Raw genomic sequence first — 15,474 nt, forward strand, 5'->3', positions numbered from 1 at the left:
AAATCCACCGGCTCTTCTAAATGGGGAGAAACTAAGAACTATGAATGAACAACTGTAGGGGTCTAAGTACAAAATTCCAATGCTGGTGAAAAGGTATATACAAAAAATATTTTAAAAAGCCAGTGGAACGTTGGCATTCTATAGAGTCCAGACAGTGCAGAAGGAGGCCATTTGGCCCATCGTGTCTGCACCGACCACAACCCCACCCAGGCCCTATCCCCGTAACCCCACATATTTACCTTGATAATCCCCCTGAAACTAAGGGACAATTTAGCATGGCCAATCAACCTAACCTGCATATCTTTGGACTGTGGGAGGAAACCGGAGCACCCAGAGGAAACCCATGCAAACACTGGTCCCTAGCGCTGTGAGGCAGCAGTGCTAACCACTGTGCCACCATGCCTGCATGCATGCTCTCTCATGCCTTCCATAGTGGAGATCCTGGCATTGAAATCGCATATGTGAGGATGGGAAGCTTCTCTATCTAAGACAACTCTAGGCAAAGGCCAAGGACTCCAAAGACTTCTTGATTTCCTGACGGTGAATTCTCTGCACTAGCTGCTGGTTCAGAACTGACATGCAATGTAGCATGGATTTATTCTACAATGTATGCTACAAGTTTGGCCCCACAATCTTGGAAGAAAACTGAAATAATGTACCAGCTTACTCCAAAAAAAACATATCTCAAGCCCAGTTTCAGTCCATGACCAGAACCTGTCAGCAGTGGTAAGTTGACTTACCTCTGCAGTAGTGTCTCAAGCTATCTATAATGATCAGACGCATGCAAGAAATGCCAAAGCAAGTTTGGGAAACTTTGAATACAAGTTTGGGAATGAAGAAGAGTAAATCTGCCTACCAAACTGAGAGTCTACAGAGCAATAGTCCACTCTGCTCTGCACGAGACTTGTATCGCCATCATGCTAAGACGCTCAACCATTTTAACTTGAACTGCCTTTGGAAGCTTCTGAAGATCAGATGGCAGGATAAAATATGAAACAGTGGTTCTCGCCTGAGCTGGCATGTCAAGTAGTTGCACTGAGTTAGGCTGGTCAAGTAGCTGGAAGGCTGACAGTCGCTTACCAAAGCAAATCTTCCACGTAGAGCTCAAGTCTGGGGTGCACTCCCATCATGGTCAAAGAAGGGGCTACAAGGACACTCTGAAGGCTTCACTTAGGAGTTTAGATATTGAATTCGGGTCCTGGGAGAAGCTCACCCAGGAATGCTGAACCTGGCATAACCAAACAAATTTGCAGCCTCCTTCCAGAGTAAGTGCGTAGCAAATTCTGAGAGAAAACACAGAGGAAATCCCGAAACAGAAACTCATCCAAAACTCCGTTGTCTGTGACATCCTGTTAAATTTTACAGCAGAACTTTCCATGCATGTATTAGTCTTGATGTGGAGATGCTGGCGTTGGACTGGGGTGAACACAGTAAGAAGTTTAACAACAACAGGTTAAAGTGCAACAGGTTTGTTTGGTAGCAAAAGCCACAAGCTTTCGGAGCCTTAAGCTCCTTCTTCAGGTGAGTGGGAATTCTGTTCACAAACAGGGCATATAAAGACACAAACTCAATTTACAGAATAATGGTTGGAATGCGAATACTTATAGCTAATCAAGTCTTAAAGGTACAAACAATGTGAGTGGAGAGAGCATTAAGACAGGTTAAAGAGATGTGTATTGTCTCCAGACAGGACAGCCAGTGAGACTCTGCAAGTCCAGGCAAGCTGTGGGGGTTACAGATAGTGTGACATGAACCCAATATCCCGGTTGAGGCTGTCCTCGTGTGCGGAACTTGGCTATCAGTTTCTGCTCAGCGACTCTGCGCCGTCGTGTGTCGTGAAGGCCGCCTTGGAGAACGCTTAACCGAATATCAGAGGCCAAATGCCCGTGACCGCTGAAGTGCTCCCCAACAGGAAGAGAACAGTCTTGCCTGGTGATTGTCGAGCGGTGTTCATTCATCCATTGTCGCAGCGTCTGCATGGTTTCCTCAATGTACCATGCATAGTACATTGGGGAAAGCGTGCAGACGCTGCGACAACGGATGAATGAACACCGCTCGACAATTACCAGGCAAGACTGTTCTCTTCCTTTTGGGGAACACTTCAGCGGTCACGGGCATTCGGCCTCTGATATTCGGGTAAGCGTTCTCCAAGGCGGCCTTCACGACACACGACAGCACAGTCGCTGAGCAGAAACTGATAGCCAAGTTCCGCACACACGAGGACGGCCTCAACCGGGATCTTGGGTTCATGTCACACTATCTGTAACCCCCACAGCTTGCCTGGACTTGCAAAGTCTCACTGGCTGTCCTGTCTGGAGACAATACACATCTCTTTAACCTGTCTTAATGCTCTCTCCACTCACATTGTTTGTACCTTTAGACTTGATTAGCTGTAAGTATTCGCATTCCAACCATTATTCTGTAAATTGAGTTTGTGTCTTTATATGCCCTGTTTGTGAACAGAATTCCCACTCACCTGAAGAAGGAGCTTAAGGCTCCGAAAGCTTGTGGCTTTTGCTACCAAATAAACCTGTTGGACTTTAACCTGGTGTTGTTAATCTTCTTACTGTGTATTTGTCTTAGCAGTTACCTATGTACCTAGTGGAACCCTGCCAACACAAAGATGATGAATATGATCAGGAGTATGAACAAGGAAGTACTATGAAAGTTGAATGTTTTGACCTTCCTAGAATATGTAGACTGACTTGAGATATTGAAGTTATTCAATTTTAGGAAGTACCTGATGCACATTTTCCACATGGGTATTTAAGACACCCTCAAGAATTTTTGCACCAACCCCAAAAAAGGCAACAGAATTTTCCATTACATATGGAGTATTCTAAATTGGGGGTCTACAGTTTGTACTAATTTGAGATTGTAGTATTCCTGATTATTGTAGCTGGGAAACAACGGCAGTCCTTGTTATTGCAACTTGGGGTACTCCATTTAAACACAAGTTATAACGTGTGCAATTGAATTTTGGGCTTTGTTTCAGGAAATTTATAATTTTGAAAAAAGATCTTTGAATTATGCTCACATTGTTGAAACATCATTTCAAAGTGAAGTAATTATCTTTGCTCCTTGAATTTGTTGTTTAATATTTCACTGCCACCACAGGAATGTACCTGTAAAACTGGTTTTACATGCTTTTAATATAGTGGCATGTTATTGAGGGCTGTGAAAATTTCAATTGCAAAATACCAACTGTTCCAGGCTACAACTACATAATCTATAGGATTAGAATGCAAGCTGTCCTTGGGAACTACAATTTCCCCAAATTCTGATCTGGTTCATGTTCTTCTGCAGTCATCTGAGAAATATTAGAAATGGTCTTCACTAATAATCCTCCTGCATCACTGGGGTGAGCAAGTCTTTGGCTTAATGGTAGCATTCCCATATCTGAGTTGACCTCTGCTCCATATAGACCTGATGAGACTAGGCACTGAATTGACATGAAGTCTTTCACTCTGCTCCCTCAATGTAAAGGCTGTGATTCCATGAAAACTTCCTGCCATATTGGACTACAATCTGAAGGGCTGGTATAAAAATGGTTACGGCTATGGAAGAAGCATTTATGTCTTGGCCTGCCAAGCTGCTAATCAACCAGCAACTCTTTCAAATACAATATTGGGGCAGCATGGTGGCACAGTGGTTAGTACTGCTGCCTCGCAGCACCAGGGATCCGGGTTCAATTCCGACCTCGGGTGACTGTGTGGACTTTGCACGTTCTCCCGTGTCTGCATGGGTTTCCTCCGGGTGCTCCGGTTTCCTCCCACAGTCCAAAGATGTGTAGGTTAGATGGATTTGACATGCCAAATTTCCCCTTGGTGTCAGAGGATTAGAAGGATAAATACGTGGGGTTATGGGGATAGGGCCTGGGTGGGATTGTTGTCGGTGCAGACTCGATGGGCTGAATGGCTTCCTTCTGCACTATAGGGATTCTATGATATTCATTCCATAAGTAAGATTTTATAAATATGCAAGCAACTTTACTGGGGTACCAAGCTGCTTTTATGATCCACAATTTGTGTGAAGGAAATAGCTACAGAGCAAAGTATGGGCAAGTCTACCAATTTATTACTCCATCTTAGTAAGTACATACAGAATGTTATCAAAAAAAATCTCTATAGAAGGCCATGTGCTTTTTTTCTGCTTATTCCTTGGATCAGGGTTTAGACTGACAATGGAGCTTAATACCAAATTTAGTTTTTAAAATGAGTATAGTAGAAGTTTTACATTTTGCACTTGCTGGCACAATGGAGTTATTAGGATTCTATTTGGGAAGGAAACTAGAACAATGCAAATCAAATTATAATGTAATACTTTGAGCAAAAATGCTCTTCTAGTTTCGCTTGGCAATATTTCATGTGGAAGTATTTTGCAAGCTGTTTCCTTAATTTCAGGACTTGACATTAGCTTTAGGGATACTTTTATCACACATAATCCAAAACAGTTTTTTTTTAAAAAAGTCAAATTTAATAAATATGTGACCATGGTAAATTTGTACAGCAAGATTTTCTCTTTTAGAGTTGGGAACAGACAATTGAACCTGAATAATGCAGTGAAGACCAGGAAAGACATCAAATGAGACTAGAATGGGAATTAATGTAAAAGGATACTCAAAAATATTTACTGTATGTAAATAGTAAGCAGGTAATAAGAGGTGAGCAGGGGCCTTTGGGGGGCAAAAAAGGTTAAAGATGATTACAGTCACAGGGCAAGATTAGAATGCTTTGAGTACAATACTTTGTATCAGTGTTTACTAAGGAAGTGCATGCTGATAGAGGCAATAGATGAGGTGAAAACTGGTAGGCAGAATATACTGGAAAATCTGGCTCTGCCTAGAGTGGACAGAGTCCAGATGGTTTACATCTTGAGTTCATGAAGGAAGTGGGCATGGAGATGATGGAGATTTCATCAACTTCTAATCTTCCCGAGCTGTTAGGGAGGTGCCACAGTATTGGAGGGTGGCAAATGTGATATTTAAAGGGTGAAAGAACTTTCCTAGTAGCTATAAGCCAGTTAGTTTAACATCAGTGGTGGGTAAGGTTTTAGAAATAATCAGAGGGGAAAAAATAGCAAGCTTGGAGAGGTTTGAATTGATCGAAAGCCAGAAGTTTTTGAAGAGATTATGCTTGACTAATTGAATTTTTGAAGCAATTTAGAAGGTTGAAGGGAATGCGGTGGATGTTGGTTGTGGTTTTTAAAGTGTTGATGAAGTGTCACATAAAAGGCTGGTCAACAATATTGAGGCTCATGGAATAAGTGGGTCAGTGTCAGCTTTGGCTGGGGGTGGGGGCAGCGGAAACTGACTAGAGGACACAAACAGCAAGTTGTAGTAAATGGTTGTTTATCAGACTGGAGGATTGTAATCGGTGCTGCTTCCCAAGGGTCAATGCTTGGACCACTGCTTTTATGACTTGGATATTGGAATAAAGAGTAAAATTTCAAAATTTGCTGATGGTACTAAAGTCTCCTGGCAAACAGTAAGGATATTAACATCGACTGCAACTGGACATAATGGACTGGCAAAATGGGCAGACAAATAGCAGATCACATTTAATACCGAGGATTGACTGTGTGGACTTTGCACAATCTTCCCCTGTCTGCATGTGTTTCCTCCGGGTGCTCCGGTTTCCTCCCACAGTCCAGAGATGTGCAGGTTAGGTGGATTGGCCATGGGGAATGTGCGGGGTTTACAGGGATAGGGTGAGGGCCTGGAAAAGACACTGTCAGAGAGTCAGTACAAACTCGATGGGCCGAAAAGCCGCCTCCTGCACTTGTAGGGATTGTGTGAGGTGATGCATGTTGGCAGAGGAGTTAGAGAAAGCACTATTTACTTAATGACACACTGTGCAGGAACACAAGTACCTTGAGGTTCATGTGCATATATTTAAAAATACCCAAGTTCTTTGAAATAGTGAAAGTGCTAATGAACTAAGTAACAAAGGGTAGAGAAAGAAGCCCAGTACTGTAGTTCACATTTGTTTGCATACAGAATTCTTATTTGTTTGGGTTTACTCAGTGCTGAACTATTCTGTTTATTTATTGTACATTGTGGGAATGCAGGGTCACCTACTTTATTCTGCCAGTGTGACATAGATCCATAGTTTGGGCAAAACAATTTTTTGTGTAAAGAAATGATAAGCATAAAGCCCAGTATTAATTTTGCACTAATTTTAGCAATGCTATCACCACTAGGGGATCATTTTTTTTACCTTTGGGAATGAAGAAATCAATATTTTATGATGGGATTTTTTTCATAATTTAAACATTAATCCACAATTAGTTTTTTGACTTTATTGAGGAAGAGGGATGATGCTGCATTCACATTTGACAGTGGGCAAATTGGGGAAACTGGTTGTTTGTGATTCATGGCTTGTACGATAAATGGAGGGATAGTGACACCTGTAGGGTAAAAATATGCATTGCAGATGTGACACATTGCTATTTAAAATAAATAAATGAACCAACTTGACATATGATTAAAAATAATTACAATTGAAAATTGGTGTGACAAATGCCATTCTAATTTTTAAAACACTGATGATGGCAGTGACATATTCAATATTGTGCATGCAGATATATAAAAACAGAAAAAAACTTTAATTATGTAGCGCACCTTTCTCAATCACTAAACATTGCAAAGTGCTTTATAACCAATGAATTCCTTTTGAAGTTTCCTACATTACACTATTGTACTGTAGGAAATACAGCAAACTCTGATGATGATGATCAGGTGAATGTCATTGGCTGAAAACAGTGCCAACCTTGTTGTGAAGAATGAAGGGGAATAGTTTCCCATGGTTGCAGTCACCTAAGATGTTATTCCATAGCACTGAATATGTTTGAGTTAAGGCAAATATATACAGATGGTGCTGTAGTGTAACATTTCACTTTTATTTTTTTTACAGGCGATGACTTGTCCATTATACAGCAAGAAATTTTTATGGTAAAGGAATGTAAGCATGCCAACATTGTGGCCTACTTTGGAAGCTACCTAAGGTGAAAATGGGAAATTTACATTTCGTATTTTAAAAGTTTTGTTATATATGTTTTACATAAGTAAAGTTATTGCAAGGTTTTAGTACTCTGCATATTTCTTCAACAGAAAATTTCCATTTGGTATTAATATAACTGAGAATAATTTAATTGAACACAACACTCTTCAAATGAATATACTTCATCTCGCTGAACTCATTAACTTTAAAGTGGAATTGATTGGTATTTCACTGTTCCCAAGTCTTATATACAGTCTACCATATATGTACGTATTCCTTTGTTGGGTATGGACTCCAAGTAAATTATTGGAACAGATAAGGTCATTATTGTCTATAATTATCTGATCCATAATGGTTTGTAAATGTTTTTATTTTTCATGGAAGGGTGAGGGTTCTGTGGCATTCTTTTCAAATTATCTGGTAGACTTGACTGTTGTAATTTCATGGCCTTATTTCTGTAAAATGTCAGTCCCTAGTGTGTAGGCTATTGAGAGACATACTTTCTTAAAATTGTTGCTTCATTTGCAAAGTGTTTTTTCTCTACTGACTAATGCTGATTCAGTAAAAAGATGCACAGTGATGCATGAGGTAGCACTGTGCAAAATCACCAAAATGCCACATTAACCATGGTAATATTCATAAAATTCAGATCATAAATTCCCTAGATTTGAATTGCAGCCCTAAATTTAGGGGCATGGAAACTTGGAATTGACTAGCAAAATCATCAATGTAACCAAAATGTATAGTATTATTCATATATTATCTTTTTACTTTTCTCTTGTTCTCTAATCCTGAGTGGATTACGTCAAGAATTTAGCAGTGGGAATGACATCATTATATGCTCTAGATTGGTTCTTGCTTGTGTTGTACCTTGCACAAACCTTAATATTTAAAATAGTTGGTAATTATATGGAAAAACACTTGATGGAACTTTTTGAATATTTAATTAAATGCAATAGCGATAGCTAAAACATTTGCAGATTTTGCCTGTACTTGTAGTATAGCGACAGACTTTACTTTTTAAAATTGTACCCTTTTTATTTGGATAATTGATTTCGATTTATCTTTGTTGTTTTGACTTATGTTTTGCATTATAATTAAACAATGCACTGTAAAGGAGAATTTGCACAGCACCTTAGCTGCAACTTTTATAAATAAGAGCACAGTTATATTAGATTCATAATCTAATTAAAGGACCCCAAAATTAGTTTTTGAGATTACTTAAATAGGGGCTCCTAAACTCTTGAACAATAACTTCATCCCCATTATATTTAGTTTTTTAAAATTCCAGATAACTACAAGTAGACTGTGATAGCAGTTTATTGTTCTCAGAAATTGATTTTTTAAAAAAAGAATGAATCGCAGGAAGGAAATTTTCTTCATAGAATATTTGATCAGACCGTGAGAATCCATGACCAAGTACCTCTAACTCTCCACAGGTGGGAAAATGGCATGTTTTGTAGGCAGTCAGTAAAGTTGTGTTTACAACTGAAACATTTGGAGGGTATGTTATGGAAATTTTGCAAATGTAGGACCATTTTATAAAAATGTAACTGAGGAAAACACATGGAAATTGACAGCCATGCTTAAAAAGAATCCCAAATCAATCCGTTGAGAAATGCACAAAGATAAAATTCCCATTATGGAAATCCACTGGCCCGTTATAGAGTTCACACTCTAAGAAAAGAGGCATACCATGCATGTCTAAGTCTTATGAGCTCCAGTGAGTGTTTTCAACAACCAAGTGCTTAAATGGGTATTGTTAAAATCATCCAGGCTGTCAAAACAGAGCCCCAATAGGTTTAGAGCAGCTGGTCCACGTCATTTACACAATAACCTCACATGTGCAGAATTGTATTTGAATTTGATGAAATGTTTCTCGATTACTTTGGTCATAGGGTGGGATTTTCCAAGCAACCCAGATGGGTCTGCCATTGGCTGGTGGTGGGATCTTCTGGTTCTGTCGTCGTTAAGGGAGTTTTCCATTGAATGCACCCCACGCCACCAGGAAGCCCTGGCTGCAGGGGTGTGCTGTCAGTGAGATCAGAAGATCCTGCCAGCATAAATAGCTGGAAAATAAACATTAGGGATCGTGTGTACATTTGGGTTCACGTAGGGATAGTAATTTTCTGCACTCATTTAAATAAGACAAGATGCCTGGTAAACTGCAAATTTAATCTAGAAAGTACTGTTGAACTATATACATTTTATACTGTTCTCTGCTAGGTAGTTTTTGCAGTTAAATACATTGTCCCAAACCCACAAGTCAAGGTTGCAGGAAGATGTTACTTTTCCTGTCTGATTTTTGTAATTCTGGAAGAGAAAATTCATTTAAAAATAAAACTAAGGGAATGGTTCTTCCTTCGATTTTCTTTTAGTTCAATTAATGGCACCCTTTCAAGAAAAATATATTTGCCTGAGCTTGCTGCAGATTTTTAATAACATGGTATACTGAAACAGGGATTTGATTAAAGGGGCAGGGCAGATATGAGTCTTGGTAAATATCTTTTTCAGACACGAATATGCTCCAACTGTGGTATAGAATTCTAAGAGGGGGCAAAAATCATTCTCATTATTTGCCTAAAGCTTACTAAAAAGAAGTTCACAACTGAATCCTGCACAGTCAGCAATTGTCACCTTTTTGTATGGGGGGGGTGGGGAGGGGGGGTGCGGAGCACACTGAGCAGGCGAACAGCTAATAAAACAACTTTTGCCAGTCACACCACGTACATTCAAAACGTGGTTTAACAAAAATAATTAAATCGAGCCTCAAGTGTCTTTTTTCCTTCCAATTGCAAAGTCAAGAGAGGCGGCAACAAAGGTTACCAGAAAAAGATCCAAGAATACCATGTTTGTTGTGTTAATGGCACATGCAAACAGAAGTTGTTGTATAGTTTTATTACACAAATATTGCCAATTGTTTCTATGTAAATAAGGGTGATCTATTGAAAAGTTAAGTACTTCAAGCTCAATTATGCTTGCGTATTTGACTGTTAATGTATGGAATAATCTTTGAGCAACCCTACCCTTTCAGAATTTGGTATTCTTTGAAAAATCCTGTAATGGTTTGCTGGACTTTCTCCAAATGTAGAAGTCTATACCTCAAAAATGGAATAAACTTTAAAAGGTCATAATTAAACATTGGTCAAAATTATCATCTGGCTTCAACATTGTCTGTACCTTTAAGACCTAGCTGGCTGTAGGATTTGCATTCTAATCAGTATTCTGCAACTTGATTTTGTCTGTTTGCACTGTTTGAGAGCACATTTCCACTCCATCTGACGAAGGAGCAGTGCTCCGAAAGCTTATGGTATTTGCTACCAAATAAACCTGTTGGACTTTAACCTGGTGTTGTGAGACTTCTTACTGTCAGCATTCTGTTCAGGATTTACAACAAGTTTGTGTGACTTCCCCTCTATTTCCTGTGAGGGTGGGGTGTGGTTGAGCTATGTTTATGCTTGTGCACTAACTTGCCTAAGTTGCAAACTTTTTTTAAAAAAAATTTGATTTCTTCTTGGACCTTTTTTGGTTAATTTCAATAGTGGGACATTGATTGAGAGGAGGAGCTGAAGAATTAGATTTCCAATTTATTTAAGCTCAAAGGACATTTGCTGAAAGTGTGCCCTTATGCCTGGTGAAAATAGGATTAGGCTTGGTTCTATCACCAGTGCTCCATTACAAAGACCTCCTACATCTACCTCCATAACACTTGTTACAATCCCATTGGTGTTATAACTGGGCGGGAAGATTCCAGAATGGAACCCTGGCTATTTAAAAAAAAACATGGAGGAACTGTCACAGGTCCACTTATTAGTTTTAACAATAAGGGGGAAAAGAATTGGATAATACAATACTTCTTTATTTTCCCCTTAGTTTAACAAATGCACACAGATTTTATGATTAATACCAATTGCAGACCATATCTTAAGCTACAAGTAACACAACGTCCCTTTTACTAGAGATCCCGCCCATCCTAGCCATAGACTGTTTGTGCTCCTGCCATCTCGGAGGTGCTGCAGATGCATTCAAGCCCGTATGACCAGGCTCAGGAACAGCTTCTTCCCCAGAGCTGCTACTCAGCTGAACTCCGTCTTTTAAAATATTCCCAAGCAATAGGTATTGTGCAATATGCATGCATACGCTTTATGACTATTGGCACTATTTTACAACGACTATTTGCATTTGCTTTTTTGTTTGTATCTTGGGAGCCTGCAAACTCATTTTTCATTGTATTTGTGCACTATACAGTGACAAAATTGAATTGAATGAACCTCATAAGATGGCTATCGACAAATAAACTTTCCACTCTGAACTCCAAGTTAGTGTCTGTGGATTTCTCCCAAAATCTCCCTGGATGATTGTCCCATGAGAGCTTCCAAGCTCCACTCTCAAAACACTAAAATCTTCTTTCACAATAATGCTTTCCATTTGGGGTGGCACAGTGGTTAACATTGCTGCCTCTCAGCATCAGGGATCCAGGTTCAGTTCCAGCCACGGATGACTGTGTGTGGAGTTTGCACATTCTTGCCATGTGTGCGTGGGTTTCCTCTGGGTGCCCCTGTTTCCTCCCACACTCCAAAGATGTGCTAGTTAGGTTGATTGACCATGCTAAATTGCCCCTTAGTGTTAGAGAGACTAGCAGGGTAAACACATGCGGTTACGGGGATTCAGCCTGGGTGAAATTGTTGTTGGTGCAGGCTGAATGGCTGCCTTCTGTGCTGTAGGGATTCTATGAGCAGTGGTTTGCATTCCAAAATTCAATCCAGATTTTTTTTAAAACAAAGCTTCCACTCCACTATTAATAATGAATCCAGTATCTGGGTTTTACCACTTCCTCTTTTAGGATTTCTTCGTTTTGATTGTTGTACAAACTGTTCACCATTGCTTTAACTCTTGATTCCCAGACTCTCTTCAGATGACATCAAATGTTTGATTTACCTCTGAAGTCTGCTTTCATACTTTAAATCTGGTTATTGCAACTGGCTCTTTAACTCAGAACATGTTTTGTTTACTTTTCCCATTGAGTTCTCCTAAGCAATACCTTGGTTTGTGTTCTCTTAACTTCAGTTTTTAAATAATCTTGATGTCCCAATTCCCTGCTTATCTGGTTCTTTGGGAAACCTGCCTCTTTTCGGTTCCCTTATCCCGTCCAATCTTCTGAGTTGAGAAATGTTTACTTCCCACGGCTGCATGGTGGTACAGTGGTTAGCACTGCTGCCTCAGTGCCAGGGACCCAGGTTCGATTCCAGCCTTCAGTGACTGCCTGTATGGAATTTGCACATTCTCGCCATGTCTTTGTGTGTTTCTCCTGTGTGCTCTGGTTCCTTCCCACAGTCTAAAGACGTGCAGGTTAGATGGATTAGCCATGGTAAATGTGTAGGGTTCCGGGGATAGGGCCTGGGTAAGATGCTTTTTCAGATAGTTGGTGCAGACTCGATGGGCTGAATGCCTCCTTGCACTGTAGGGATTCTGTGATTTCCCAGTGTCCTGACTCTGACTGCAAACAAACTCAGCTAAACTAAGAACAAAAGCCCTACTACCTTCAAAGGCTCCCAGTTGCCAAGCAACCACGGTTAGTTTATTTACTCTTCACAGTGTAACCCTCTTTAAGCACAATAGAAACACTGAAATTAAAAGCAACCCCCACACATTCAAACACCATTGTCCAGCATGAATCTAAATAAAGGTTTTATCCTTCCTTCCACAGAAGCATTAAATTAAACCTACTTAAAACCATAGCTTTAGAAACGTTTACCAATCCAAATATAAATTCCATAAAACTACCTTTGTTTTTCTAGCACACTTTATTGTCTCTGTCTGCCTCTGCATAAGCATTCATCTACTAAAACCCTCATGCATGCCTTTGTAACCTCTGGACTTGTATTCCAATATTTTCCTGTCTGGTATTTCATCCTGCACCCTCTAAACTTGAGATTTAAAACTCTGCTGATCATATCCTAACTTGCACCAAGTCCCATTCACTCATCACTCCTATACTTACTGACCTATATTGACCCTGGTCCAGCAACATTTTGATTTTAAAATTCTCATTCTTGTCTTTAAATCCCTCCATGACCCCAGAGCTCCCTAACTGCAACCTCCTTCAGCCATCCATGTTTATGCATTATCTGTAAGCTCCCTTGAAAGCCACACAACATCATTGCTATTCTGTCACTGGATCAAAATCCTGGAACTCGTTAACAATGTTAGGGGATATCTCCATTGGATGGACTTGCAGCAATTCAAGAAGGTGGCTCACCACCTTTGGTAATCTATATCCCCTTTTATAAGCAGTGCTGTTGAATTTTGTTTGAAGCAGTCCATGTCCAAATGCAACGAGACCTGGACAATATCCAGGCTTGAATAACCTATTTCTGCTCCTTTTTCTTATGTAGCCACGAGGTAGGCCAATTTTTTAAAAAGCTGTGCAAAAGCCACAGTAAGATGATACAATCCTTGTTGTACAAAAGCTCCAAATAGTAGTTTTCCTTAGTGTAATTTATGGTATGTGTGGTATTTGAGGTTTACCTTATTAAAATTATTTACTTAATTGTCATCCACACTCCGTGGGCTCCAAGGGTGGATTTCTGTGACCAGTTTTGTATTTTTTGTTTTGTAAAATATTTTACTGTGTGAGTTGATTTTCTTTAAATATTACTATAGATCGTTATGGGCTGTCTAGATTTTTTCCCACTTGTTTGATTAAGATAACATTAAATGAAGTTTTTTTTTAATATGCACCAGTGATTTAGGATTTTCTTTCCTGTTCTCTATCGATCAGTACTACCATATTGTGAACAACAGAAATAATTTCTGCTTTCTATTGCGTAACTTGAACTTTCAACGCTTTCTAAAAGCTATTTTATGTTTTTTTAGCCGTGAGAAGTTATGGATCTGTATGGAATACTGTGGAGGTGGATCACTCCAGGATATGTACCATGGTATGTTGCTTGAATTCTCGCCATTGTTTATCCACCTCCTTTCTCCCGTTACTGGACCAATTACCTTTTTGAGTCAATTGGGACACCTCCCAACCTGGTCACCCTCCTTCCAGGTGCCCTTGAGCCATTTACCTGGGGTTCACTGGCTGCTCTGTCTTTCATTCCTCTGCCATTGCCAACTCACCAACCTAATAAATCTTGATGTTTAATATTGAATGTGCCTCAGGCTTCGCCATTCAGGTGCATGGATTGCTTCCTCAAAAGTCAAAATTTCTATTCTGCTGTTCTTCAGGTATGCATAAAACTGATGTCTGGTTGGGTATTTAACATCGATATTGAAGAACCACTGATATTGAGTTTTATTCAAGCTCCAAGTGAATACAAGCCTGTACTTTTAATGCCACTGAAGTTCACACAGTAGCTTTCCTTGGATATTTAATGCTTTATTTTCTATTTTTTTTAGCTGGTTTTGAGTAACAAATGCTGCGGTATGTCCGCAGAATAGAAAAAGCATTTTCGTACATCTTATTTTACTTTATCTAGTGAGAAGGCCGATAGGGGCGGCACGGTAGCACAGTGGTTAGCACTGCTGCTTCACAGCTCCAGGGACCTGGGTTCGATTCCCGGCTTAGGTCACTGTCTGTGTGGAGTTTGCACATTCTCCTCGTGTCTGCGTGGGTTTCCTCCAGGTGCTCCGGTTTTCTCCCACAGTCCAAAGATGTGCGGGTTAGGTTGATTGGCCATGCTAAAATTGCCCCTTAGTGTCCTGAGATGCATAGGTTAGAGGGATTAGCGGGTAAATATGTAGGGATATGGGGGTAGGGCCTGGGTGGGGTTGTGGTCGGTGCAGACTCGATGGGCCAAATGGCCTCTTTCTGCACTGTAGGGTTTCTATGATGTCTATGATTCTACGATAATCGACTTAAAGCCCTGTGCAGCAATAACAGGGGTCTTCACTCTGTTGGCACATGGTAAACATTCACTCAGCACCATCGCCTACCTTCCCGTCTAGAATCATAGAATCCTTACAGGGCAGAAGGAGGCCATTTGGCCCATCGAGCCTGCACCAACCACAATCCCACCCAGGCCCTATCCCCATAACCCACGTATTTATCCTGCTAGTTGCTCTGATGCCAAGGGTCATTGTAGCATGGCTAATCCCGCTAACTCGCGTGTCTTTGGAGTGTGGAAGGAAACCCATGCAGACCTGGAGGGAACGTGAAAATTCCACACAGTTACCTGGGTCCCTGGTGCTGTGAGACACTAGTGCCAACCACTGTGCTGACATGCTGCCCATAGAGAGGTCTGTCCACCAACCTTGATTAAATTGGATTTCTCCACAACATGCAAATGCTCTCAGTATTTGCCTGACAATAGAGTAGCGAGGGTCCACTTGCAATGGGAGTGTAGACAGATCAGCCCACACTTAACATGCTCCTCGATGCACGGACAGTCCCCTCTAGTCAATGAAAGCATACGTCCTTCAGTGACTAATTTAGGAATGGTGCATTAGCTTCTCATTTTAATTCAAT

At 40.3% G+C, this 15,474-nt stretch overlaps 1 protein-coding gene across 2 annotated transcripts in view; it reads left to right on the plus strand.

Moving 5' to 3' along the window:
- The window catches only part of map4k5 (mitogen-activated protein kinase kinase kinase kinase 5), a 157,773-nt gene that overhangs the window by 54,145 nt on the left and 88,154 nt on the right, over positions 1 to 15,474 (plus strand). For both annotated transcript variants that reach the window (XM_078233958.1, XM_078233956.1), the window contains exons 3-4: positions 6,915 to 7,005; positions 13,878 to 13,942. In XM_078233958.1, the coding sequence (XP_078090084.1) occupies positions 6,915 to 7,005; positions 13,878 to 13,942 (156 nt within the window). The remainder of the gene's footprint in view (positions 1 to 6,914; positions 7,006 to 13,877; positions 13,943 to 15,474) is intronic.

The sequence above is a fragment of the Mustelus asterias genome, chromosome 18 (assembly GCF_964213995.1).
Source record: "Mustelus asterias chromosome 18, sMusAst1.hap1.1, whole genome shotgun sequence".
In the NCBI taxonomy this organism is placed as follows: Eukaryota; Metazoa; Chordata; class Chondrichthyes; order Carcharhiniformes; family Triakidae; genus Mustelus; species Mustelus asterias.